We start from the raw sequence: 26,082 nt of genomic DNA on the forward strand, positions 1-26,082 counted from the left end.
TGGCTCTTAAAAATATATGGGAGAGAGCATGGCAGCGAGGATAAGTAGGACAATGGGACACATAAGAAAGTCACATAAAACAAAAAGTACCAACAAAAACATGACTTGTACTTGCCTCCTCCCTAGAGAAGGGGTGATCTATGCTTGGGGTTGTGGGAGAGAAGGGAGGTGAAAGGTCATGAACCTAGGATTATCAGCTGGCCAGGGGCACAGGAAGGCTCTTTGAGGACTCCTAAGGGGCAGGCAGGCAGCTGGGATCCCGTATACCCAGCGAAGAAACGACAGTCCCTTCAGTTCGACTTGGACCAAATCTTGGCACTCCCTCGGAGCCTGGCAAGGGAAGACAGACAGAGACGCTGCAGGGAATCCCCTAACGCCTAAAGGCGCCCCCATCCCCTACCCCCATGACTAAAGGGAGTGAGGGCAGCCAGGTCTCTGAAGGAAAAGCAGGGCACCTTGGAAGCAAGCAGTTCCTGCCACATTGGCTTACCCCTTGCCTTTTGAGGCTTTCTTGCTGGGCTGGCGCTGGTTGGTGCCAGCAGCTGGTTCTCTCAGTTCAGTCAAGTGTTGCTCAGGGTCCTGAGATGTGGCTGCGGCGGCTGCTGCTGTTGTAACTTTAATGGTTTTTTTAAGGTTTGCGACCTGCCAGGACGAAAGGAGTGGAGGATAACAAGGAAGGTTCCAGAACCTGACAGTCCCTGCCCACCTTGCCTGTCTGCTCCAGCCCCTGTCCAAACCCCTTTGCACTGGACAACTGGCCCAGGCTGGAGGAGCTGGGTCTGTCTTGCTGCCCTGCCAGCTCACCTCACTCTCAATCTGCTGCTTCAGGCCCAGCTGCTGCTCCTTGTGCTGGTTGGCACGGCTCACCTGCTCCTCGATGCCTGACAGCACCACCTCACAGCCCACACACCTGCAGGAAGCGGGAGTGAGGAGCAGCAGGAGAGCTGTGATGACAGACTCACTAAAAACAGACTCCGAAAGGACCCTAGATCCTGGTATCCAAACCCTTTTCTGAGTTAGGAACCCTCACCAGGGCTCCTGGAAACCACCTACAACAATATTCCCAGGAGCCAGAAGGACACTCAGGTAGGAGAAAAGAGCTATAAGGAAGGACCTGGAGTGATGTACAAGATGGGAGTAGGAACTGAAAACAAAATAGGATAGGAGAAGCTAAAGAGAAAAAAAAGGTGTATGAATTAACTGAGGTTAGGGAAGGACACAAGGAGAAAAGCCAAAGTGGAAGAGGTCCAGGGCCTATGGACAATCAATGCTGGTTACAGATCAATGGGTTGAATCCAGTCTAAGAGGTGACCAACCTCCCAGTGAGGATCCTCTAAGAGTACCACTCCCCTTTCCCTTGGTACCACTATACCAAGGACACCATCTCCTGCCTCTTGCCTCCCAACCCCTCCTCCACTCCTTTCCTCTCTGAGAAGCCTTTGGAGGAACAAGCTCATTTCCCTTCATCCACCTGGATTCCACCTCTGCAGCCCAGCCCAGCCCTCACCCCTCCAAAGCACCTCTCCTTTCCTTGGGGTGAGAAGAGAAGGGACAATGCCAGGACACAGGTCTCACCATTCCTGTAGGGTTCGGGCAATGGCACTGAGGTCCTGGCGCTGGATGTCCCGCCCAATGCTGTAGTCAACCTCCAGCCGCTGATTGCGCTGGTCCAGGGAGCCACGCAGCACATCGGCGTACACAGCCTCAATGACAAGGTCTTCCAGCTGCCTCACGTTACGCAGGGCAAGGGCCTCCAGCAACACTGCATATGGGATACACTGGGGCCGAGGGAGGTTGGGCTGGGATTTGTGAGGTTCTGCTGCAGAGAGAGGCTTCCAACATTCTTCTTCCTTCCTTTCCCCAGCCTAGGCTCACCTGCCTACCCTCCCCTCCTACTCCTAAATATGTCTTCTAAAAGGTTGGTTCTAAAGCAAAATAAATAAAAGTATTCCCACCTGAAAAATAATAGCATGAGAAGGGCAATCTTAAAATGGAAGATTTATGCTCTCCCCCCACCCTTACCTCCCACACCATAGAAGAAGGAAGTAACCTCTGTGTGGGTGTCAATCCTCTGGCCACAGCTCAGGGTAGCACTCAGACCTTGGTCAAGATCAGCTTGACATAATGGGAGTGTGTGGTGTGGGAAAGGTCTGGAGTTACTGTTCACCATTTACACACTGCGTACTTCCAAAGAGGCTTCTCACAATAGAGAGCCTGATTTAAGTAAAATCATGAAAACAATGGGAGAGTCTAGTAACAACTGGGAGAGTGCAGATGGGCGGGAGGGGGATATTTAATGAAAAACCAAACCTAACAGGAAGTACAGAGACACTTCCAGGTTACATTATTTCTTATTCTAGGAATAGAAGCCTAGCATTTCACCAGAAGACAGAACCTTGTTCCCAGCTGAGCGCAGAGGCTGTTTGAACGGGAATTTCTATAATGGGGAGGAGGGTGATTGTTGAACAACACAGTGAATGGCATCCTAGTTTCTATTTGTACCCAAAACGCTAAAAATGTTTAGAATTTGATTAAAAAATTAAAAAAACAGAAAATTAAGAGAGTATTTAGCCTAAAAGGCTGCAGGTAATGGAGTTCAAATACAGACCTTGAAGTGACGGGGGGGCGGGGGGTGTGAGGGAGGGGACGGCAGACAGAAGCAACTGTGTGGTCAATGGCTGTCCGAGTACAAATTCTCTTCAGATGGCCCCTTGTGAAGGGCTATACAAAAGGATGCTCTTTGGCTCAGGACTGGGGGAACTGTCACTCACCTTGACTTTGGCAGCCAGGGTGACGACGGACAAGTGTCGAAGCTTATTCTTCTGAGCCTCTGTGAGCGGCGGAAGATTCCGGGCTTCAGCTAGGAAAAAAGGACAAAGTATAGGAAATGTTGATTCCCTTCTCGTGGGAAGGCCTAGCCTCCTTCCACTGATTTTTTTTTTTTTTTTTTTAGTTGTCCATGCCAATTCAGGCATGACCCAAGACTCTGTGTACCTAAGGGATCTAAGTAGGGTACCGCAGGAACTTCTAAGTCCCTCCAGAAATTGCCCTTCTCCCATCTCCACTACTCTGGAGCTCCAACCCCTCTGGTTACCTAGATAGTCAGCATATGTCCCATAAGCAAACACCGTGAGCAGGCGGAACGTTGAAGCGAAGTCACTCTCAGCCAGCTGCAAGAATATGAGGGAAGAGATGACAGGAAGAGCCTCTCTGTTCACCCTCCTCCCAGCCTTTCCCTGTTTCAAACCCCACTTTCTGGCCCCATCGTTCATCTCCATTAACTCTCCCAGCTCACTGAGAGGAACTGTCTGCATCTTTCATCACTCTCGCCATAGGAAGGCCTCATTTCCACCTCTAGGCCTTTGCTTACACTACTCCCCCAAACCTACAATGACCTCTTCCTCCATATGCCTCCAATTCCTACCCTAAATTCAGAGTTTAAAACATTCACAGTGTTCAGTATCTAACACACACACACACACCCGACATTGCAAATGGTGTTGTTTGGTCCTTAGAGTGTTTAATATTTGTGAATTTGATTATCTTTAGGCAGTTTGTTATACTCCTTTATTTACCAGACTCCTGCCTCAGCCTCACTCATCTCTGACAGCTACATGGCCTAGGCAGTCATTGGAATTTGTGGCCTCTGCTTCAGACCTGCCTCACCCAGGGGGCTTTCCTCATCCAGGGCAGCCCACCCAGATCTCCTTTTCTATCACTGATCACTCATTCTGGCACTTACTCAATCAAGCCCTACCTAAGGTTGTTACCTAAGAATGTATTTCTTTCCAACAGGATTACAGACCTAGTCTCTGGTATCCCACTTAGGTCTAGCAGAGTTAAGCATGTAGTTGGCTCTCTCAATAAATACTTGCTAAATAAATGATATGTACATGTATATCCATTAGTCTGATCTCTGCAACTGGGAAGTAAGTTTCAGAAGGATAAGCTCTCTTGTCTCTTACTTTTCTGGCATTCCCAGACAACTAGCAGAGTGCGAAATACGCATACAATATATGCTTTTTCTTCACCTTGACTGAATATCTTTAGCTCCACTGCAGAGGAAAGCAGGGAAAGAAGGCAGCCAGTTTTCTCCGTACAACAGAGTGATCCCAGAAGGCTAAATCCACGGACTCAATCACTGGCCCTCAACAATTTAACTCATAGTTTGCCCACATACCACTGTCATAGCATCTCAGGACTTGGGCTGGTGTCATATATCTTGGCGACTCACCCACACTGGATTTTAAATTCTTAACTCTGCCACGTCTGTGTGAATAGTTCTCTATGCTGTGTTCCTAGCATCTTGCCACATGTCTTTATGAAAAAGGACAGCTTCTACCTGATCTAATTTAAGTGAATTAGCATATGGTGCAAAGAGGGGAGTACAGGGCATGCCAATTTCATGTTACATTCCTTCCATTTATACCCGACTTCACACTTTCTCATAATTTCACCTGATTTTTATAGTAACAGTGAGGGGCATTATCAGCTCCATTTTTAAAAGAGAAAACTGAGCCCCTAAAATAAAAGTGTCCTGACCAAGGTGACATGATTATTAAGGGCTATTACATTGGTAGAGACAGGCTGGAATCAGGTCTCCTATTCTGAATCACAGGCTCTTTTGCTTAAAAATATCGGGTTTCACAGCTCACTTATCCTCAAAGGGAAACTAAGAGGCTTACTTGTGTACTTAGTACTCTTGCAAGATGCCAGTTAATCATCATCCTATTCTTGTTCAACTAAATGGTTATGGGGTTACAAAATGAGCCCTGCCCCCATTCTCAAATTCAAACTTTAGCCCCAAGCTTCCCTGTGGGCTATCCAGGTCAGGACCCACCTCTCTAACATTAGGCATATCCAGCAGTTCCCCAAACACGTAGACACCAGGGGCCTCCAGCACCTGGTGGATGAGTGTGGCCAGTGCTGCCCCCTTGGCCGACTTGGCCAGGAGCAGAAATTGCTCCTGGTTCTGCCCTGTCACCTTCACCTCGGCACTCATGGCTGCACTGAGCTGTGGGTACTTGGGCTCAGGATGTCTGGACCTGAAAGGAAAGAGGATGTGAAAATGGAGGTCCCTAAACAGTGGGGGAATGGGAAGTACAGGGCTAGGGGCTGATTGCAGAGGCACCGAGTCACTTCTGCAATGAGGAGTCAGAGATGGAGCAGTCTAAAACTCGGACCTCGGAATCCTAATACGGGCCACTTTGAAGGAAGCCTGGCTGATACAAGGTTGCCACGCCCACCCTCCTCCCATACTTGGGCCTAACCCCAAACCCCACCACATGCACCCCACTGAACCCCAAAGCACAAGATGCAGTGGGGGAATGGGTGTTACATGGTGTCCATCCCAGTGACGACGCTACCTCATATCTCCACTTGTGTCCCGCAGGTGCCCCCAACCACGTGACCTCACCCTCAAGATCCTTCCACGTGGCTCCGCCCCCTCCCTTAAAGAGGCCGCCCCGGGACCGTGGGCTCCCGCCGACTGCTGCGTCGTACCCTGGAATAGACTCTGCGGGCCGCTACCTGGAAGCTTCGTCTTCCAGAGCACGGGGCGGGACCGTAGCTCCGTCACCTCCGGCAGCTGTTCTGAGCCTTTCCTGCCACCTCCATGCAGGGTCGCTCTGGCCACTAAACTCTATGGATGACTTCCGGCCGCACTTCCGCTCTTGCTAGGCGGGTTTTGGGCGGGATATTCCTCGCTCTCGCCTTCCGACTGCGGAAGTTGCTGTGAGCGACACACGCATTCTACTCTCTGATTGACTGTTGAGGAAAGACTGACTGTCACTTTTTTCGTGCTTTGTTTCAATAAAACTTTATTGTTGGCCAACGCTAGATGCTAACTGTAGAGAGAACCTCTGATCTCGGGCAGGTACCAGGTGGTTCTGTGTCAGTTCCAAGCTGCCAGAAATCTGGAGACCTGGCTCGCACGGGGGTGCCTGAGGCAAGAGGAAGGCTGTAATGGAAAGAGAGGAGGAAAAACAGGGGGAGGGGCGGGAGGCGGGATTTGAGGAGGAGAGAGGAAGGAGACCACATCAATAATAGAAGTTTAGCAGCAGAAATCATCTGGGTAGTTCAACCATTCATTTCTTTGAGGAGCAAGAGAGAAGAAGTGGAAAAGGTAAATAATAGCTTACATGTATTGAGTCAGGCATCTTTTAAAATTTTATCCCATTGAATCCTCATAACTACAGCATCCCTAGTGTGACTCCTGGACACCATCTATCTTGATTACAACATGTACTTACAGAGTGATGCTTTCCTGTACATTGACTCCTTTAATCCCTGGGGAAGGAAAAAAACCTAGGTGTAAGGAAGGCATGTATTATTATCGGTTTACAGATGAGGAAACTGGGGTTCAAGTCTTTTCAAACCCGAAATCATCTTTCCACTTCACCATGATACTTTTTTTTTTGGGGGGGGGTCACTATTTATTTAGGACAAATACTCCACATCTGTGATTCTCTCCAGTCAGAAGTTCTTTGAGACGATGCTGACAGCCTTAGCCAGTCGGAGAATGGAGTCATCTGACTCGCTCATCCTGTGAATGGCCCCACAGATAGCGTAGGTTTTAAACGCCGTTGAACCTGCCTGTCACCGTGTCAACCTCAGCCACATTCATCTGGATGGATGTATGGTCCTTGGCACCGATGATGTGGTTGCTGGCGGGGCATTTCTGCAGCACATACAGGTCCACGAACTCGCCTGCGTCGGTCTGCACGTCGGGGGCGCACCTGGTGCCGCCACCACGATGAGTGTGAGCACAGAAAGCTCACCAAGATACTTTAGGGGGAAAAAATTAACTAACATTTCTATAGTGTTTTATATTTCATACTGGTTTGCAGAAGTTCAGATGAGAATAAAAGTTAATGACATCTTGGAGGCTTTTGTGTTAAGCACTGAGCTAAGAGCTTTACTTAATTCATTTGATGCTTCTATAACAACAACCTATTATTGTTTCCATTTTCCAGATTGAAAAACTGAGAGCCAAGGAAGTTAAGTAATTTATATGTAAATGAAAGAGGAGAAAGTGGAAAAAGAGGACGTAAATAAGAGAAAATCATAAGACTGGTAGACTACTGCAACTGAAGGGACTTTAAACTTAAAATTTATGTTCCACATGGCGTGGTTTGTGGAAGAAAATGGGAAGCAGAAATAGGAAGGGAGAGAAAGAAGAAAAAGAAGGAGAAAGAGGTGGAAGAGGAGAAAGAAGAAGAAATGAATGGAAGAGATGGCACATAAAAGTGAGAAGAAATCAAAGACATAATAAAATATCCAAAGTTTGAAGGAACCAAAGAATTATGAGTTCAATCATCAATTTAAAGAGGAAAATAAAAAAAAAAATGAGAAAAGAATGAGAAAAGAGCCAACTATGTTCTATTATGTTTTTATTTTTAAAACTTTTTAAAAAGACTTTATTTTTTCAGAGTGTCGTTTTAGGTTTACAATAAAATTGAGAGGAAGGAACAGAGATTTCCCATATAACCCCTGCTCCTACACATGCATAACTTCCCCCATTATCAACATCACTCACTAGAATGGTACTTTTTTTTTCTTTCCAAGGATGAACTTATATTGACACATTATAATCATCCAAAATCCATGGTTTACCAAAGGATTCACTCTTGGTGGTGTACAATAAGTGGGTTTGTATGACATACATCCATCATTTAATATCACACAGAGTATTTTCACTGTCCTAAAATTTCTCTGTTCTCTGCCTATTCATCTCTCCCCACCCCCCACTCCTGATACCTACTAATCTTTTTTTTTTTCTTTTCTGACTAATCTTTTTATTGTCTCCATAGTTTTTTTTACCTTTTCCAGGATGTCATAGTGTGGGAATCATGCAATATGTAGCCTTCTCAGATTAGCTTCTTTCACTTTAAGTTTCCCCCATGTCTTTTCATGACTTGATAGCTGATTTCTTTTTAGCACCAAATAGTATTACATTGTCTGGATATACCACAGTTTATTTATCTATTCACCTACTGAAGGACATATTGGTTGCTTCCAAGTTTTGGCAATTATGAATAAAGCTGCTATAAACATACATGTCCAGTTGTGTGTGTGTGTGTACATAGTTTTTTACTCCTTTGGGTAAACACCAAGTAACGTGATTGTTGGGTCATGAGTAACTATGTTTAATTTTGTAAGAAACCCACCAAACTGTCTTCCAAAGTAGCTGTACCATTTTGCATTCCCACCAACAATGTATAATTCCTATTGCTCCACATCCTGGTCACCTTTTAGTGTTGTTAGCATTCCAGAATTTGGTCATGCTAATAGGTGTGTAGTGATATCTTGTTTTAATTTGCATTTCCCTGATGACATAAGATGTGGAGCATTTTTTCATATACCTACTTGCTGTCTGTATATCTTCTTTGGTGAAATCATTGTTTGGGTCCAATTGTCTGTTTTCTTATTGAGTTTTAAGAGTTCTTTGCATATTTTGATGAATAGTCCTTTACAGATTTGCCTTTTGCAAATATTTTCTTCCAGTCTGCGGCTTGTCTTCTAATTCTCTTGATATTGCCTATCTCAGAGCAGAAGTTTTAAATTTCAGTTAAGTCCAGCTTATCAATGATTTCTTTCATCAATCATGTCTTTGGTGTTGTATCTAAAAAAGGCATCACCTTACTCAAGGTCATCTAGGTTTGTACTTATGTTATCTTCTAGGAGTTTTATAGTTTTGCATTTTACGTGTCCCAGTCTATGTAGGTCTGTGATCCACTTTAATTTTTGTGAAAGTTGTGTGTGCATTCAAAGTCTGTGTCTAGATTAATTTTTTTTGCATGAGAATGTCCTGTTGTTCCAGCACCATTTGTTGAAGAGACTATCTTTGATCCATTGTATTGCCTTTGCTTCTTTGTTAATGGTTAGTTGACTATATTTATGTGGGTCTATTTCTGGGCTCTCTATTCTGTTCCATTGATCTATTTGTCTATTTTTTTTTGCAATACTACACTAGTTTTATCAGTATAGCTTTATAGTAAGTCTTGAAGTCAGGTAGTGTCAGTCTTCCAATTTTGTTCTTCTCTTTTAACATTGTATTGGCTATTCTGGGTCTTTGCCTCTTCACATAAACTTCTGAATCAATTTGTTGATATCCATAAAATAACTTCCTGGGTTTGTGATTGGGAGTCCATTGAATCTGTAGGTCAAGTTTGGAAGAACCTGACAATATTGAGTTCTCTTATCCATGAACATGGGTTATTTCTCCATTTTTAAAGTTTCTTCTTTAATTTTGTTCATCAGAGTTTTGTAGTTTTCCTCATATAGACTTTATATACATTTTGTTAGATTTCTACTTAAGTATTTCAGCTTTGGGGTGTTAAGGTAGATGGTATTGTATTTTTAATTTCAAATTCCACTTGTTCATTGTTAGCATAATAGACATTAATTTTTGTATATTAATCTTGCATACTTCAATCTTATTATAATTGATTATTATTTAGTTCCAAAAGGATTTTTTTTGGTTGATTCTTTTGGATTTTCTATATAAATTATTACATCATCTGCAAAGACAGTTTTGTCTTCCCAGTCTATATACCTTTTATTTCCTTTTCTTGCTTTATTGCATTAGCAAAAATTTCCAGTATAATGTCAAAAAGGAATGTTGAGATGGGACAGCCTTGCCTTGTACCTGATCTTAGTGAGAAAGTTTTGAGTTTCTCACCATTAATTATGATGTTAGGTGTATAGGGTTTTTGTTATTGTTGTTCAACTTTTTGTAAGTTTTAATGACAACCCTTTGATGTGCATATTAATATCTCAGTTAACCTGTAAAAATACCAGCGATCACAGAAGTTAATTTGTTGTGGTGGCCAGATGGTTCAGTCGGTTAGAGCGTGAGCTCTTAACAACAAGTTTGCTGGTTCGATTCCCACATGGGCCAGTGAACTGCGCCCTCCACAACTAGACTGAAAACAATGACTTGACTTGGAGCTGATGGGTTCTGGAAAAATACACTGTTCGCCAATATTCCCCAATAAAATAATAATAATAATAATAATAATAATAATAATAATTTGAAGGTCACCAGTATAAGTGGTAGAACTGAGATCCAAATGCTAGTTTGTCGGATTCCAACACCGTGTTAAGAAAGAGAAGAAACAAGGAAAAAGAAAGAAGAGAGGAGGAAGAAAGAGATAATTTGAGATCTAGTCTTGATTCAGCCAGGAACTAGCTATGACGTTAAAGCAAATTGTGTCATCTGTGGTATCTCCTCTTCCATGTTTGCAAAGTGAGAGATAAATAAAGTCCCCGAGGCCAATTCTGATTTTGATGTTTTATGGTTCTGTGAAAAAAAGAAGAGTAAAAGGAGAAAATGAGAAAACAAGTGGAAAAGAAGAATTTGGAGAAAGAGAAGTGAGGGATAGACAAAAGAAGTGAGATTAGAAAGAGCAGAGAGAGAAGAGGAGGAAGAATAGATGTAAGAAAGAAATAGAAATGGGAAAAGTGGGAAGAAAAGTAAAGATCTCCAAGCAGAGGATTGAAGCTAATTAAACTTAAATATACCTAGGATGTAACATTCATCCCTTTGTTACTAAGTTACAGTTGTGTACAAGGCATGTGCCAGGTGCTGTGTTTTTTTGTTTGTTTGTTTTTAATTCTTTTATTGGGGAATATCAGGGAACAGTGTGTTTTTCCAGGGCCCATCAGCTCCAAGTCGTTGTCCTTCAATCTAGTTGTGGAGGGCACAGGTCAGCTCTAAGTCCAGTTGCCGTTTTCAATCTTAGTTGCAGGGGGCACAGCCCACCATCCCATGCTGGAATTGAACCAGCAACCCTGTTGTTCAGAACTTGCGCTCTAACCAACTGAGCCATCGGCTGCTCCAGGTGCTGTGTTTTTAATGCTAAAGATAGAACACAAGATGCACTTAAATAAAACCAGAGAGGCTGACTGACATTCAAGGTGTCAGACACATAATAAATAAAATATTCATCATGGATTCAAAAGGTATATATTGAGCACCTCTGATTGACAGGCATTGTTCTATCTACCAGAAATATAGACACAATTCCTGCTCTCTTAGTATTTACATTCTTTTGGTGAGACTCAGGCAATAAATACATACATATACATATACATATACATATACATATACATATACATATACATATACATATACATATACATAAATAAATATTATGTCGAAAAACAAGAGGGAGATGGAGACATTTTCTGTTTTATATATGGTAATAAGGAAAAGCCTCTCTAATAAGGTAACAATGGAGCAGAGACCTTAAAAAAAAAAAGAGCAAGTCATGTGGATTTCTATGAGGACAGTGTTCTAGGCAGAGCAAACTACAAGTACAAAGATGAGAACATATTTAATATGTTTGAAGAACAGCAAGGGGACCTGTATGGCTAGAGCAGAGAGAGCAATGAGAGAAGTAGTGGAAGAGACCAGAGAGGGAAGAAGCCAGATCATATCAGACCTTCTGGGCCATTGTAAGGACATTGGTTCTTCCTCTCAGTGAGATGGGCAGCCAAGGGAGGATTTGAGAGAGGAGTAACAGGATATAACCACCCATATGTTTAAAATATGATGGCTACACGGACAGAAGGAACAAGTCCAATTAGGAAACTACTGCAATTATCCAGGCAAGAGATGGTGGTGGTAGCAATGGAAGTGAGAAGTGGTTGGGTTCTGAATTTGATTTTAAGCTAGAGTGAAGAGAATTTGAAAGTGGATTAAATGTTAGGTGTGAGAGGAGAAAGGGTTAAGAATAGCATCGTACAGGCAAGCTGCACCAAATTTCAAAATGCAGATCATTTTAACCTTATACAAACTTTTCCTGAAAAATAGGAAAATAAAGGACACTCCTCAACTCATTCTATGGGATCAGAATTACTTTGATAATCCAACGAGAAAAGGCAATACTAGAAAGGAAAATTACAGGTCAATCTCATTTGTTAAGAAAGATGTAAAAATCTTCAATAAAACACTAGCAAACTGAATCCAGCAATGTGCAAAAAAGATCAAAATCCAAGACTAACTTGAATTTATATCAGGAATTTCAGGGTAGCTTAATATTAGAAAATACATTCATTTTATTCATCATATTAAGAGACTAAAGGAATAAATCACAGAATCATCTCAATAAATACAAAAAAGCACATGATGAAATCAACAAACATTTGTGATCAAAAAATCTTTTAGAAAGCTAGAAAAGAACTTGTTAATCTGATAAAGGAATGCCTGGTATCACCAATTCTATTCAGTCTTGTAATGGGGATTCTAGCCTGAGTCAGAAAAGGGGAAAAGAAAAGTTGAAGGATTACATAAAAACAGAAACAAAGCTGTTACCATCTATAGAAAGTGTGAAAATGTGATAGCATATGTAGAAAATTCAAAAGAATCTACAAATGAATTATTAGAATAAGAGCTTAACAAAATTTCTTGACAAAAATGTACAAAATCAATTATATATCTCTATATAAACAACAATGAGACGATGAATAATTTTAAGTTACCATTTGCAATAGAATGAAAAATATCAAATACCAAAGTATAAATGTAAGAAAATATGTGTAAGACCTATATGCAGCAAATTATAATTTGTTGTGAGACACTGAAGAAGGCCTAACATAAATGGAGAAATATTATCATGCTCATAGATTAAAAGTCTCAATATCTAAAGGAAGTCAATTCTCCCCACAGTGATTTATAGATTCAGTACAATCCTCATCAAAATCCCAACAGCCTTCTTTGTGATTGAATGGAACTGACAAACTGATTCTAAAATTTACATGGAAATGCAAAAGGACAAGAATGGACTCTTGAAGGTGAACAAGATGGAAAGACTTGCTTTACCAAATACTAGAATATAATTACAAAATCATAAAAATTGAGATAGTATTGGCACAAGATAGATAAATTGATCACTGGAACATAATACAGAGCCATAGAACGGACTCACATATATATAGACATTTGATTTATGAGAGTTTGCACTTTTGAGCAACACATTTCAATGTTGCCGTGACCATTGAGTATCTATATGAAAAAAATAAAACCAAACCCCTACCTTAAACCATATACAAATATCATTACCTACTATACAATAGACTAAATGTAAAAGACAAGGCCAAAAAGGAACACCCACGGAGCCATAGGTAGGGGAGTCATACCACTATAGTCTCACTGGAGGCTGGATTCACACCATGTGCGACCTGCTGTCCGCTTTTCTGCCAACCAACTGACTCCCCATTTGCTAGCTGCAATCCACCTCTCTGCAATCCGCAATCCACACTCCACACTCTGCCGCTTGCTAGCTCAGCCACCAGGTTCTTGCTAGCCCCCATTTGCTGCTAGTGTAGCCACAGCAATTATATTAGTGGCCAATGGCTCACTGGTTACAGCTGACGGCCAACTAGCGACAGCTGATGGCCATCCAATCACAGTTGATGGCCATTTACTACCTTTCCATGTGAGGGCGAGAGCCTGGAAACTGCACTCCTGGCTCTGTCCCCACATATGCCTATATCAAAATTAAAAACTTCTTATAATCAAAATACGGACAGTCCCCACCTTATGATGGTTCAACTTATGATTTTTCCATTTTAGGATGGTGCAAAAGTGATACGCATTCAGTATAAACTGTACTTTGAGTTTTAAATGTTGATTTTTTTCCATGGCTAGCAATATGCAGCTCATTACTCTCTCATGATGCTGGGCAGCGGCAGTGACTTGCAGCTCCCAGGCAGCCACACAATCATGAGGGTAAACAACTATATTCTACAGTGTGCTGTGTTGCCAGCGTTTTTTTGGATCTTGTGTTTTGTGTTTTTGCATCCCATCATGTGTACAAAACACCCATCTATGTCTCCTGCTTCTGGTGAAAAGAGAAAAGCAATTACTCTTGAGATGAAACTCAAGATAATTGCCCAACTGTAGGCTAATGAAAGTATTCTGAGCATGTTTAAAGTAGGCGAGGCTAAGCGGTGATGTTCGGCAGGTGAGGTGTGTTAAATGCATTTTCGACTTACAATATTTTCAAATTACGATAGGTTCCTCAGGATGTAACCCCATCGTAAGTTGAGAAGCATCTGTACATCATGAAGAAAGTGAAAGGACAGGTCACAAGTATCTTCACAAAGGAGAAAATACTTGCAATGTGTAAAACTGACAAAAGATGAGTATCCAGAATATATAAAGAACTCCTACAAATCAATAAGAAAAACACAAACAACCCAAATGATCAGGCATTTCCAAGAACAGGAAATTAAAAAGGCTAATAAGCATATGTAAAGATGCTCAACTGCATTAGTAATTAGAGAAATGCCAAATAAAACCACAAGGAAATACTACTATACACTTTCTGGGTTGGCAAAAATTAAGAAGTCTAAAACTACAAGTGCTGGAGACAGTGTAGATCAATGGGAACTCAAATATTGCTGGTAGGAGTGTAAATTGAGAAAAACAATTTGGCATTCTTTCTCAGAGATAATTATTCTTAGACCTCCCAACCTAGCAGTCTCACTGCGAGATACAAGCTCCAGGGAAACACTTGCACATATACTGGAAACAAATACAATAATGTCCATAGCAACAGTGTTTATAATAGCAAAAAACAAAAAAAGGAAACAAATCACAAATCCATCAACAGAATAAATTATGTGCACACAATGGCGCATTGTATGTATTCCAGTGAAAGTGTACGAACTCCAGCTACATGCAACAATATGGATAAATCTTGGCAATGTCAAATTGAGTGAGAAAACAAACATGTACAAGGAGATATAATATAATTTTTATAGAGCTGAAAAATAAGCAAGACTAAACAACATATTGTTTAAGCTTATACCCATTTGTGAGAAAACTATATTTAAAAAACAACAGAATAGTAAAATAAAATTGGGGAGATAGCGATTATAAGGAGGGGGCAGTGCAATGGGAGGATGGGGGCCGACATAGATGCAAGTTATTGGTAAATTTCTAGTCCTTGAGTTGGGTGGTGGTTTCACAGATATTCATTCTATTTTTACACTTTGTAACTAACATATATATTAGCATCTTGTGCATCAAATTTTTATATGTAGAAAATTATATTTATATATAATATAAATACATATTATATTTGTATATGTATATTTAAAGATAATAAAGTCAAATAAAATACTAGCCAGCTATAAAGACATTAAAAAAAAAAAAAAAAAGGTGACTCCAGGGTATTTGTCCTGATCAACTAGAAGAATGGAAATGCCATTTCTTAAAAGAGGAAGTGCTAAAGGAGGGGCAGGTTTATAAGTCTGGGAGAAGGGAAGGGGCTGGGCTGGAGACAAAAGTTTAGGGGTCATCAGTAAAAATTATATTTAAAGCCCAGAAACTGAATGGGATCCCCTGGGGTGTGACCATAGATAGAGAAGAGAGCCAAGATGCGGCGCTCAGAGAGATGAAGAGGAACTGGTAAAGGAGGAGAAACCAGTGCAGGAGGACAAAAATCAGGACAGTACGGCATCATAAAAGTCAGGTCAGAAAGCATTTCTAGAGTGGGACCTGATCACCTGTATCAAAGGCTGTTGACCAGCAAGTAAAATGACACTGACAATTGACCTTTGGACTTGGAAACGGGGAGGTCCCAGGTAGCCTTGACAAGAGGAATTTCAGCAGGGTAGTCTGAAGGGGTGGGTTCACGAAAGATTGGGAGCACATCCATGAGTCAGAATACTATGAGGATGTGTGAAAGGATGACAAAGCCCTCTCTTCATTGATATGGGAAAATAGCAAAGACACACTGCTAAGTCACAAAGGAAAGATGTAGAACAGTGTACGTGGTATGCCAACTCTTATGTAAAATACATGGGGGGATAACAATGTATACTACTCTTTGCTTGTGTATGGATAAAGAAATTCTGGAAGAATACATAGAAATTAGTCACAATGAGGGCAAGGATGGGAACTAGAAAGATGGTGGACAGGGTAAGAGTAAAAACTTTCATTATATAACTTTTTATATATTGAAAGCTTTTTTGTACATATGAATGTATCACCCATTCAAAATAATGAATTACAAATATTAAATAGTTTAAGTTATTAAAAGAGAAAGAGAAGGAATAAGAGAAGTGGAAGAGATGGTGAATGGAGACAATCTCCTGAGATGCTTTGCTTTAGAAGGGAAACAGAGAAGGGCAGACACTGGATGGGGACATGGAGCTAAGGAGGGTTTGTTTTAAGCTGTGAGAAATTACAGCATGCTTCCATGCTGCTGGGAATAATCAGGTAGAGAGGAGGAGAGACACGCAGGAGATGGAGGGACAGTCATTGGAGTGAAGTATTTGAAAAGGCCTGGGATTCCCCCAAGCCCCAAGGAGAGGTGGGGCTGGGATATGGTGGTGCAAGTGGGAAAGTTCTTCTCTGTCTGCTTCTATTTTCTCAGAAAAGCAGAAAGTAAGACCAGCTGAGAGTGAGAAGAATTCAGAAGTACGCTGAACATTGGAGGACAGGAAACAGAAATGTATCCTGACAAATACTGGGACACCCCCCGCCTCCGCCACACACATACACACCAGAAAATGAGCCCAGAGATAATGATAGAGAAACCAGCAGAGCCAGACACAGGGAGAGAATTTATAGACTGTGGAATGTGGGAAGGTCCTCAAATTATCTGAAGACACATTTATCTATCACTCTGTATTTCATTGTCTCCCTCACTAGATCCCAAGTTCCAGGAAGAAAGTGATGGCTTTGTTCTTGCTCTCCACTGTATCCCCGCCCACAGCACACTACCCAACACATAGTAGGTGTTCGAAAAAGAGTCGTTGAAAGAATGAATGAATCAAGAATACTAGAAATACATGATAATGATTTGAAGTCCTCAGCGTAAAAGGCACTTAGACTGGAAGTGAATCACTTGATAAATCTGACCCACACGCATCATATAATGAGCCCTCTTACAGCACATCCTCAGGATGCCCTGGGTTCACTGGGGCCCAGGATACGGTATGATCCGTGCAGACTGCTTCACATGGCCCGGTTCATAGCCCATGTGCACTGACTTTCCCCTGCCACTGGGAGACACTACGAGGACAGCTCACACACTGCTGTTCTGACCTCAGAGTGAAGAACTCTCAGGGACAGGGAAGCAGGAGGGCAGCCACTGCAGACGCTGGTCAGAACAGCAGGCTTCCTTCCGGGAGGCAGGAGTGCCAGGCTAATGATAGTAATAGCACAGCGGATGAAGGGTGATTGTCTGGAGGGGCGTGGGTGTAAGCAGAGACTCAGCCGAAAGCACTGTGCACAGATCACAGGGCAGAGATCAGGGAAAGCAGGCAGATAGAAAGGCAAGGCAAGTGGGGGGCAGAGGAGAGAACGAAGAGTTCCAAGTGGGCAGAGATCTCAGGTGAAGTTCAGTAAGCAATAAGTATTAAGCATCTGCTGTATGCCAAGCACTGATATAGGTTACAGGGGAAACAAGGCAAAGGAGCTCTTTTTTTTCTAGTGTATGTGGTCATGGGGGGCAGAAAATAAGCAGTAAATAAGTATAAGATCATTTCAGAGTGATGAGTTGGAAAGACAATGAAACATATTGATGAAATAAGAGCGGGCAGCTGAATGGCAAGAGGGAGTCAACCAGGTGAAGGGCGGCACAGAGGATTCCAGGAAGAAGGAAGCCAAAGTGCAGGGGTGCTAAGAGAATGGCTTTGGATGTTCTGAGACATCAAGAAATCCAATCTGGCAGGAACAGGGTTTGAACATTGAGGAGGAGTACAAGTTGGAGGGCCCCTCCTAGCAAGTCAGGTTTATTCCAATTCCAAAAGCCACTCAAATATTTTAAGCAGGGAAGAGCATGATATGATTAAGATTTTTTTAAAAATATTACTAGCTATTGTGAAGACAAGTTTGTAAAGGGCAAGAGCAGAAGTGAGGGACCAGCTAGGAAGCTATTGCACTATTCCAGATGAGAGGTGACAGCTTGGCCCAGGGTGCGAGTAACAAAGACAGAGAGAAGTAGATGGATTCAGGATGTATTTTAGATGCAGAGCTCACAGAACTTGTTGGTAAATTAGACACAGGGTGAGAGTTAATGAGAAAAGGGAAAGGGAAGGAAGGATGTTTCCTAGGTTTTTAGCCTGAACAAGTAGGATGGGGAACACTGGGAGGAAAATGGATTGGCCAGGAGAGAATTCGCGACATGTATTTTAGCTGCATTAGCTTCACATCTATTAGACGTCCAAGTGGAGATGTCAAGTAGGTTGTTGGATAAATGAGTCTCGAGCTACGGATGTAAATTTAGGACTTGCTGACATTTACATAGTATTTAAGTCCTGGGACTGGATGACATCACTGGACAGAGAATGTGGAAATAGAAGAGGGCCAAGGACTAAGCCCTATGAAGCTCTAACGTTTAGAGGTTGAGCAGACAAAGACTCAGAAGGAAAAGCCAGGGAGGCTGGCGGGAAACTAGGGAGTGTGGTGTCCTAGAAGTGCAACCCGAATAAGACAGGGTAATGTGATAGAGATGAATGGGATAGGATGGGGTGAGAGTAGGGGCAAAGGAAGCTACTTTTGATAAGAGAGGTCAGGGAAAGCCTCCCAGAAGAGGTGACATAGGATCTAAGTGAAATATTAACGAAGAGTCATTGTGAAAAGCCAGGGCGGGGGGGGGGGGGGGGGGGATGTTATAGGCAGAGGCAACAGCAAGTGCAAAGGTCCTGTGGCCAGTTAAGCTTCTCCAGTTCTAGGCACATAGGTCAGGTCCAGTGTAGTTGGGCATAAAGTGTTAGGAGGAAATCAGAGCGCTCCACAGAGGCTAACTCACAGAGGGCCTTGTCAGTCACAGGAAGGAATTTGGATATTCTGAGTGCTAGAAAAGCTGAGTAATGCGGCTTCGTTTACCTATTTTAAAGATCATGTGGGTTGCTTTGTTGAGAACTGCATTGTAGCAGGGCCAGAGTGGAATCTGGGGGATACAAGAATGGTGCGAGGTCTTCACTGCCACCCCCACCTTGATCCCTGGCACTCGGCACTCTCCACTTGGGACGAAACAGAGTTGAGGACGCAGAGCATTGGGTGATTCAGAATCTCAGAAACTAACTAAGGTGACCATGAGTGTCCAAGGAGTTGGGGGTGAAAAGGCTGCAGAAGCCCGCCGTTAGAACCCGGGGAATCATACGGTCGCTCACCTGCGCTGTCCTCTCCAACCCTCCACCTGGAACACAGCTGGGCGCGACTCCCGTGGCGCGGCAGCGGGAGGGTTAAACCGTGCGTGGCCTACAGGCGGGAGGGGGAGAGGCGGAGACCCAGCGCTCGGAGCTACCGCGCCGAGCCCAGCCGAGCCGAGCGCAGCCCGAGCCTTGCCGAGTCGAGCCGAGACGAGCATCTCCCGCCGCCGCCGCCCCGCGCCCGGGGCGCTAGCCCCCCACCCTCTCCAGCGCCCCGCTGCTGGCCAGGCCCCCCGACGATGCCCCATGTCCCACCCGCCCCCGCGACCCCCCAGCCCAGCTCAGCCCTGAGCCCCCGCAGCTGTTGCGCCGTCGCGCCAGGCATGCAGGTGAGTGAGAGGGACCCCCACTCCCCCAGTCGAGGGAGCCCGGCCCAGCCCTTCCCGACTCCGCGCCTTTAGCCTGCGTCCCTCCCCGCGCGGTCGGTCGCCGGGGCTCCAGCCTCCAGCCTCGAAGCGCTCCTTTCCTGCCGTGCTCTCCGTCCCTCCTCGGCTTCTGGCTCCATCTGCCCTCCTGGCGCAGCGGCCGCGGTCCCCGCAGCTGCCTCCATCCTGCCTTTGGCTCAGGCTTTTTGCATCCTCCAGCTTCGGGTTCCCTGCCTGCTCTCGGCGTTCCCTCCCTCGGAGTCCCTTTGCCGACCTCCTGGTCCTCGTTCCTCCCACCCCTCTTTCTTGCCGCTTTCCAGCCCAGTACCTGGTGCGCGTGCCTGTGGGAGGGGTGGGCTCTGGGCAACGCTAGTGATGGGGCTGGGATCCCCCACCCCAAGGCTCCCGCCCCACCCCCAGCTCGTCTCTTGCGCACAACAGGTCGGTGAGGCGCGAGGAGAGGGTGGGGGTGGCGCGCCAGCCTGGGGACTGCGGGCTTCGTGGAAGGGATGGCTAAAGGGGGTGCGGGTCCGGGGACTGGAGTTGACGTCGGTGGGAGGGGGAGAATGCACGAGCCGGAGAGGCAAGTGAGTCCAGGAGTCAGCTGGTCACAGATGTCCCTGTGAGCCCTTCTCCACTTCACTGGTTCGCTCCTACTCTTCTTACTCCCTCCCTCCAGCTTCCTCCGCTTGTCCCTTTCTCCCGTCTTCCCACCAAGCCCCCGTCCCTATCTCTCCCCATAGCCCCATATCCCTTTTCATTGGAAGAAACAATTTCCAGCTCCTCCATCTTTGCAGTTCCCATCTTTGGTCCCCATCCCTTCCTCTCCTCATTTTGTCCTCAGTATTATGCTCTGTCCTTTCCCATTTCTTTTCTCCCCTACCCTGCTCTTCTGGACCCCTTTCTCCCTTCCCCTTTTCTGTCTCCACTTCCCTTCCTGCCTGGACCTTTCCTTCCTTCTCTTCCTGCCGTTCCCCCTCCTGCCACTGCTCCTGTGATCCCTTCGCCTCAGTTTCCCTCCCTGACCTTTAACTTACTCTGTTCTCTCTTCAGCATCCTCCAAGCTCCCAGTCTTCTGTACCTGCCCCCCTTGCCAGGCCTTTCTTTTTCAGGACTGACCTGTGCCTCATCCTATGCGTTCTGCCTGCTTCCTCTTCACCCTTCACCTCCTCCTGGTTCACTCTTAACCCACCTTCCCTTTCTGGGCCCTTCACCCCTTCACATCTCTCCCCACTGTCCACTTCCCTATTCCCTTCCCCAGATTTTCCCATCTTATTCTCACTATTCTCTGAGAGTACTTAGTGTACAGATTTGGAACCCAGAAACCAGAGGACACAGGGTGTCATATCTTCATTCACTCTGGGGAGCCTGGTCCCCCTGGATCCACCACCCTCAACCCTGAGAACATGTCCTTCCTTTTTCAAAGGCAATCATCCCAGTTCTCCCAGGACTCTTTACCAAGGGAGCTATTAGGTTGGTGCAAAAGTAATTGCTGTTTAAAAGGTTAAAAATAATTGTGAAAACCGCAATTACTTTTGCACCGACCTAATACATGTGAGTGGGCGGCCTCTCTCCAACTCCACCTCCCTTCAGAAGGCACCTATGTCTTTGGATGATTAAATATTGAGCACAAATGATATTCTGTAGTTTTTCTCCCAGCCACCTCTCTCTTTCACCAGCTCTGTCCTTTCATCTCTCCATCTCCTCTTCCCTTTCTCCTGAAGATGTAGATTCCTGGGGCCAATCATAAGAGAAATGCCTGGAACTACAAGTGAGGTGGACAAGCTGGGATCCTCCCCTCTGCACACGCCACACACACATTCACACACTCACTGAGATTGATTTCCTCCCCCCCCCCCCCCATCAGGCTCCCTCCCTAGCTGTAGGTGCTCAAGGAATCACAAGGTTCTTGGCTCTAAATTAAGATCCAAGAAAAGCTTGGAGCTGTGGGCCAAGGAAGTGAGAAGGAAGCCAGCTTTAGAAGTGAGAGTAGACCCTGGGGTGGCGAGGTAACAGGGACCTGGAGAGCTGTAGAGAGGGGCTGGGGGCCAGACCGGGAGCCACTCTGGGAGTTTTCCCCCGAAGGATGTTCAGCAGCAGTGCATCCAAAGCTGGCAGTGAGCAGCCTGGGAGGGGAGGGGGGGGTAGAATTTGTGGATGAATGAGCTGGGGAAGTACCCAGGGCAGGGTGGGGATGACGACTCCCTCTCTCCCGCAGTAAAGGCTAAAAATCTGGGTCACAGCTGAGGAAGACCTCCGACATGGAGTCCAGGATGTGGTAAGTTTGGCACAGCAGAAGGAGCTTGGAGGCCACTTTCCCTGAGGTCTTGGCCCTTTCTCCCCAGGCCCACCCAGGGCCTCCCATCCTCAGGGCTAGACCCTAGGAAGACAGGAAATGAGGCTGAGTCTTCCCAAGGCCCACCTGCTTTTGGAGAGACCTGGAGGGAGGTAGCTGGGGATCTCCAGTATGAGCCTGTCTTCCCCACACATAGCCCCCAAATGGGCTTCTGTCTCATCCTTTTTTCTCCCTTCTTGCAGGCCTGCACTGCTGCTGTCCCACCTTATCTCTCTCTGGCCACTGTTGTTGCTGCCCCTCCCACCACCTGCTCAAGGCTCCTCCTCCTCTTCCCCTCGGACCCCACCAGCCCCTGCCCGTCCCCCATGTGCCCGGGGAGGCCCCTCGGCCCCACGTCATGTGTGCGTGTGGGAGCGGGCACCCCCACCAAGCCGATCCCCTCGGGTCCCAAGATCAAGGCGGCAAGTCCTTCCTGGCACTGCGCCCCCTGCCACCCCATCAGGCTTTGAGGAGGGGCCACCCTCATCCCAGTACCCCTGGGCTATTGTATGGGGCCCTACAGTGTCTCGAGAGGATGGGGGGGACCCCAACTCTGCCAATCCTGGATTCCTGCCCCTGGACTATGGTTTTGCAGCCCCTCATGGGCTGGCTACCCCACACCCCAACTCAGACTCCATGCGGGGTGATGGAGATGGGATCATCCTTAGAGAAGCACCTGCCACCCTGCGGCCATTCTTGTTTGGGGGCCGTGGGGAAGGTGAGTGGGAATGGAAGAGGCTGGTAGGGATATGAGGGTGGGGAGGCTGGTTGAAGACTCCAAGGGCAGCAACAGAGGGCTTGTCTCTTAGCTCCTTCCACAAATGTGTCAGGCACTAGCTGGCACAGGAGGCAGAGATGAAGATGTGTCTGAGTCCTCGAGGAGCTCAGGTCCACTGGAGAAGACAGATGTGTAAACACTTGGGGATGTCAGTGCAATAAGTGCTTGACCAGAGGTGCACACAGCATGGTTTTAAGAAAAGGGAGAGACTGCTTCTGCCTAGGGATCAGGACATCTGCCAAGAATTGACATATGAGCTGGACCTTGAAAACTGAGTGGGTGTATTCCGTGCAGAGGAACACCATGGATGAAAGACCTCCAGGGTGACATCTAGGCTCAGGGACAGCAGAGACAGGGGTAATGGTTTGGGGGCGAGACCAGGGCCGAGATGGACATTCCCACCCCCTGGTTACAGAGGGGTTCTCTCTCACCTTGGAGCCCCCTCCTCATCACATGTATACAGAAGGTTTGAGAAAGTGGACAAGGATTCTGGAGGAGAAGAGCTGAAAACTCTGGGGGAAGCTGATGAATAGAATAAAGGGTGGGGCCTCCAAAAAGAACTGGGCAATGTGGATTCAAATGGTAGCCCTCCTCAAGCTTACCGAACCTGCAGCCTAGCCCTACTCTGGTTCCTTCCACCTCAAGCCTCCCTAAACCTTTCTTCCCACCCCTATCAGGTGTGGACCCCCAGCTCTATGTCACAATTACCATCTCCATCATTATTGTTCTCGTGGCCACTGGCATCATCTTCAAGTTCTGGTAAGCTGGGGGCAGGAGGGGACTGCCCCATTGCTGGCAGATGGGGACTGAATGAAATGTTTGGCTGGAAGGAGGGAAGGAGCAAGGGCAGCAATTTTGCTGGGGGTGGGATAGGAAATGTTGGAGTAAAGCAAGACCATAGAGAAGGGTGGTAAGGATTTTGGGGGGGGAGTGGAAAATCCTTCTCCCAGGGAAACACAAGGAAAATTGGAGAGGTAGGGGATTATTTATGTGCACTGAGGGCTTTGGTGGGCATCCCTTGTTTCCATTTCCTCCAAGACACAGAAAACTGACCCAGTCTTCATAGCCCCTTCTTAGGTTTGCCTGGGGAGGAAGGAGCAAATCTGGAGCTTTCTTTGCACGCATTTAATAATGGGTCAGAGATGAAGATACATTAGTCCTTCACACTTCACTGAGAAAATCATCAGACTAAGGTGCCCAGGTCATTAGCTGACTTTGAACTAGAACTAAACTTGCCAAAGCACCTACTGTGGAGAGAGATGGCTCTTCTGGGTATGCATGGGAGAGTAGGCTATTCTGGGTGACTCTACCTGTTGGTGGGGAGGAGGTACTAATTCTGTGGATGGCAACTAGGATGGGAAGATGGTTTAGATCCTGGAGCCCCAGTGGGGTGGGGCAGGTGAAGTAAGTGGCTTTATGGACACACGGTCTCAGGAGATTTGGTGTAGGGAACTGTTAGGGGCCAGTTTCTCTGCTGTAGGATGTTAGGGATTCCTGGGGGAGGCTGGGGGTGACCAGCCCTGCAGGCGCAGGATGGTGGCTTCTTAAGTGTGTGAGAGAACCTCTCTCCTTCTTTCACCAGCTGGGACCGCAGCCAGAAGCGGCGCAGGCCCTCAGGACAGCAAGGTGCCCTGAGGCAGGAGGAGAGCCAGCAGCCACTGACAGACCTGTCCCCAGCTGGGGTCACTGTGCTGGGGGCCTTTGGGGACTCACCTAGCCCCACCCCTGACCATGAGGAGCCCCGAGGGGGACCCCGGCCTGGGATGCCCCAGCCCAAGGGGGCTCCAGCCTTCCAGTTGAACCGGTGAGGGCCCAGGGCAAAAGGATGGGGGGGCGGTTGGCCATTTAGTTCTCTGGAGCTGTGGTTGGGGGTACTTCCTCCTGGGCGGGTGGGGAAAAGGTAGACCTGGCCCTTCAAGAGCCCCTGGCTCTCCTTCCCAGCTTGGTCCCTGGCCCTACCAAAGGGCCTGTACCCCTCCTCTCTGGGGGGACCCTTCCTTCTCCTCCTCTCTGTGGATCTATGTCCTGTTCTCATGCTGCCATTTAACTCCAACTCTGCCCTCTTAATCTTGATTCCCTTTCTTTGTCTTGGACTTCCCTTTTGATTCTGGCTTATCCCTTGGTTCCTGACTGTGCCCTTTCCCTCTTCCTCTCAGGATTCCCCTGGTGAATCTGTGATGCTCCCCCAATGTTGGGGTGCCGCCAAGCAGGAGGCCAAGGGGCCAGCACAGCCCCCATCCCACTGAGGGTGGGGCAGCTGTGGGAGCTGGAGCTGCAGGCGCTCCTGGCTTCTGCCCTTGCACACCAACCTGGATCACTCACTGGCCCCATAGGCAATCCTACCTGCTCACCCTCCTTTAAGTGGGGACCTCACATATTTGTGGCTCTGGTCCCCCATCCCCACCCTTGCACACTCACATGAAAGCCTTGCACACTCACCTCCACCCTCACGGGTCATTGCACACACTCATGCTCTTGTGCAGCCAGTCTCATGTACCCTCTCCCCGTCCACCTTTCTCCCCTTGCTGTTCCCTCATAGTCTCCTTTTTGTTTCACTTTTCACTTTCTCTTCTTCCCACATTCCAAGCTCAGCTCAGTCACTCAGTGGTCTGTGGGTGACTTTACCATTTCCTCTCACATGCATTTCCTGGCCCCATGTTGTGGTGTTGCCTGTCGTGCCCACACTCTCCCTCATGAACACCCACTGATCTAGTTACTGTGGCTCCTGCATGCTGCCCCAGAGGTGGGTGGGAGGTGAGCTGGGGGCTCCTGGTGCCCCCTCTGTCATGGTCCCATCCTGTTCCATGTCACGTGTTTCAGTGTCCCCGATCCACTCCACGGGCACTCTCATTACCCTGAGGGCTACTCCATAGGAATGAGGGTAGTGAGGCCCCACACTTTTCCCCTCCCCCACTGCTCAAGTGTTGTCTGGAGATGGGTTTTGGGGAACTCACCTGCTGCACTACATGAGAAAGGGGCTCCCATTGTCCCTTCCCTTCCCCCAAAGTCTTTTGTCTTATCTGTCCTGCCTGTCTCTGTGTGTCACTCTCTGGAATTCAGAGCCCCCCGAGCCAGTCTCCCCAGCCTCCCTGAGGGCCTCCCTAATTCCAGAGGCTGCCAGGGACTGGAGCCAGCTGGTTCAAGGCCATGGGGAGCTCTACCTTCCAATCTACCCCTCCCCTTCCTGGGCTCCCTCTCATCCCTCCCACCTTCCCTCCTTTGTTCTTCCACTCTCCCTCCTTTTGCCTCCCCACCCCAGGTTTGTCTCTACTTCTCATCATTTCTCCCACCTTCCTTCTTTCTTCCTCTTACCTGGCTCCTATGCTGTGATATATATTTTTGTATTATCTCTTTCTTCTTGTGGTGATAATCTTGAATTCTTGTGGGATGTAAGTTTCAAAATTTTCAAATAAAGCCTTTGCAAGATA

General features: G+C 46.3%; 2 protein-coding genes and 1 pseudogene across 11 annotated transcripts; 1 reads left to right on the top strand and 2 right to left on the bottom strand.

The window, feature by feature from the left end:
- COPS7A (COP9 signalosome subunit 7A) lies at positions 1-19,182 on the bottom strand. 8 transcript variants are annotated; one of them, XM_074326123.1, is made up of 9 exons: positions 19,138-19,182; positions 5,503-5,959; positions 4,841-5,045; positions 3,095-3,170; positions 2,772-2,860; positions 1,576-1,799; positions 805-910; positions 491-642; positions 1-330 (listed from the first exon to the last, which is right to left on the bottom strand). In XM_074326123.1, exons 3-9 carry the CDS (start codon positions 5,000-5,002, stop codon positions 291-293), a joined length of 849 nt encoding a protein of 282 aa, XP_074182224.1. In that variant the 5' UTR covers positions 5,003-5,045; positions 5,503-5,959; positions 19,138-19,182; the 3' UTR covers positions 1-290. The 8 variants fall into 8 exon arrangements, with proteins under 8 accessions (XP_074182224.1, XP_074182226.1, XP_074182225.1 ...); XM_074326125.1 differs by lacking the exon at positions 19,138-19,182 and having other exon boundaries at positions 5,530-5,736; XM_074326124.1 differs by lacking the exon at positions 19,138-19,182 and having other exon boundaries at positions 5,417-5,734.
- Positions 6,295-6,967, bottom strand: LOC109459654 (small ribosomal subunit protein eS21; annotated as a pseudogene).
- On the top strand, positions 19,161-26,082 carry PIANP (PILR alpha associated neural protein). Of its 3 annotated transcripts, none has more exons than XM_074326126.1 (6): positions 19,161-19,505; positions 21,760-21,819; positions 22,080-22,594; positions 23,332-23,413; positions 24,237-24,458; positions 24,811-26,082. In XM_074326126.1, exons 2-6 carry the CDS (start codon positions 21,803-21,805, stop codon positions 24,830-24,832), a joined length of 858 nt encoding a protein of 285 aa, XP_074182227.1. In that variant the 5' UTR covers positions 19,161-19,505; positions 21,760-21,802; the 3' UTR covers positions 24,833-26,082. The 3 variants fall into 3 exon arrangements, with proteins under 3 accessions (XP_074182227.1, XP_074182228.1, XP_019609978.2); XM_074326127.1 differs by lacking the exon at positions 19,161-19,505 and adding an exon at positions 19,575-19,872; XM_019754419.2 differs by lacking the exon at positions 19,161-19,505 and adding an exon at positions 19,960-19,982.

Source organism: Rhinolophus sinicus, linkage group LG02 (genome assembly GCF_036562045.2).
Source record: "Rhinolophus sinicus isolate RSC01 linkage group LG02, ASM3656204v1, whole genome shotgun sequence".
In the NCBI taxonomy this organism is placed as follows: domain Eukaryota; kingdom Metazoa; phylum Chordata; class Mammalia; order Chiroptera; family Rhinolophidae; genus Rhinolophus; species Rhinolophus sinicus.

Excerpts from the sequence above, each read along its gene's own strand:
- COPS7A (XM_074326122.1), bottom strand. Across the intron at positions 3,171-4,840 it reads ATATGCCTAATGTTAGAGAG|CTGGCTGAGAGTGACTTCGC; the intron begins GTGGGTCCTGAC and ends ATATTCTTGCAG. Across the intron at positions 911-1,575 it reads GCCCGAACCCTACAGGAATG|GTGTGTGGGCTGTGAGGTGG; the intron begins GTGAGACCTGTG and ends CGCTTCCTGCAG.
- PIANP (XM_074326126.1), top strand. Across the intron at positions 22,595-23,331 it reads GTTTGGGGGCCGTGGGGAAG|GTGTGGACCCCCAGCTCTAT; the intron begins GTGAGTGGGAAT and ends CACCCCTATCAG. Across the intron at positions 23,414-24,236 it reads GGCATCATCTTCAAGTTCTG|CTGGGACCGCAGCCAGAAGC; the intron begins GTAAGCTGGGGG and ends TTCTTTCACCAG.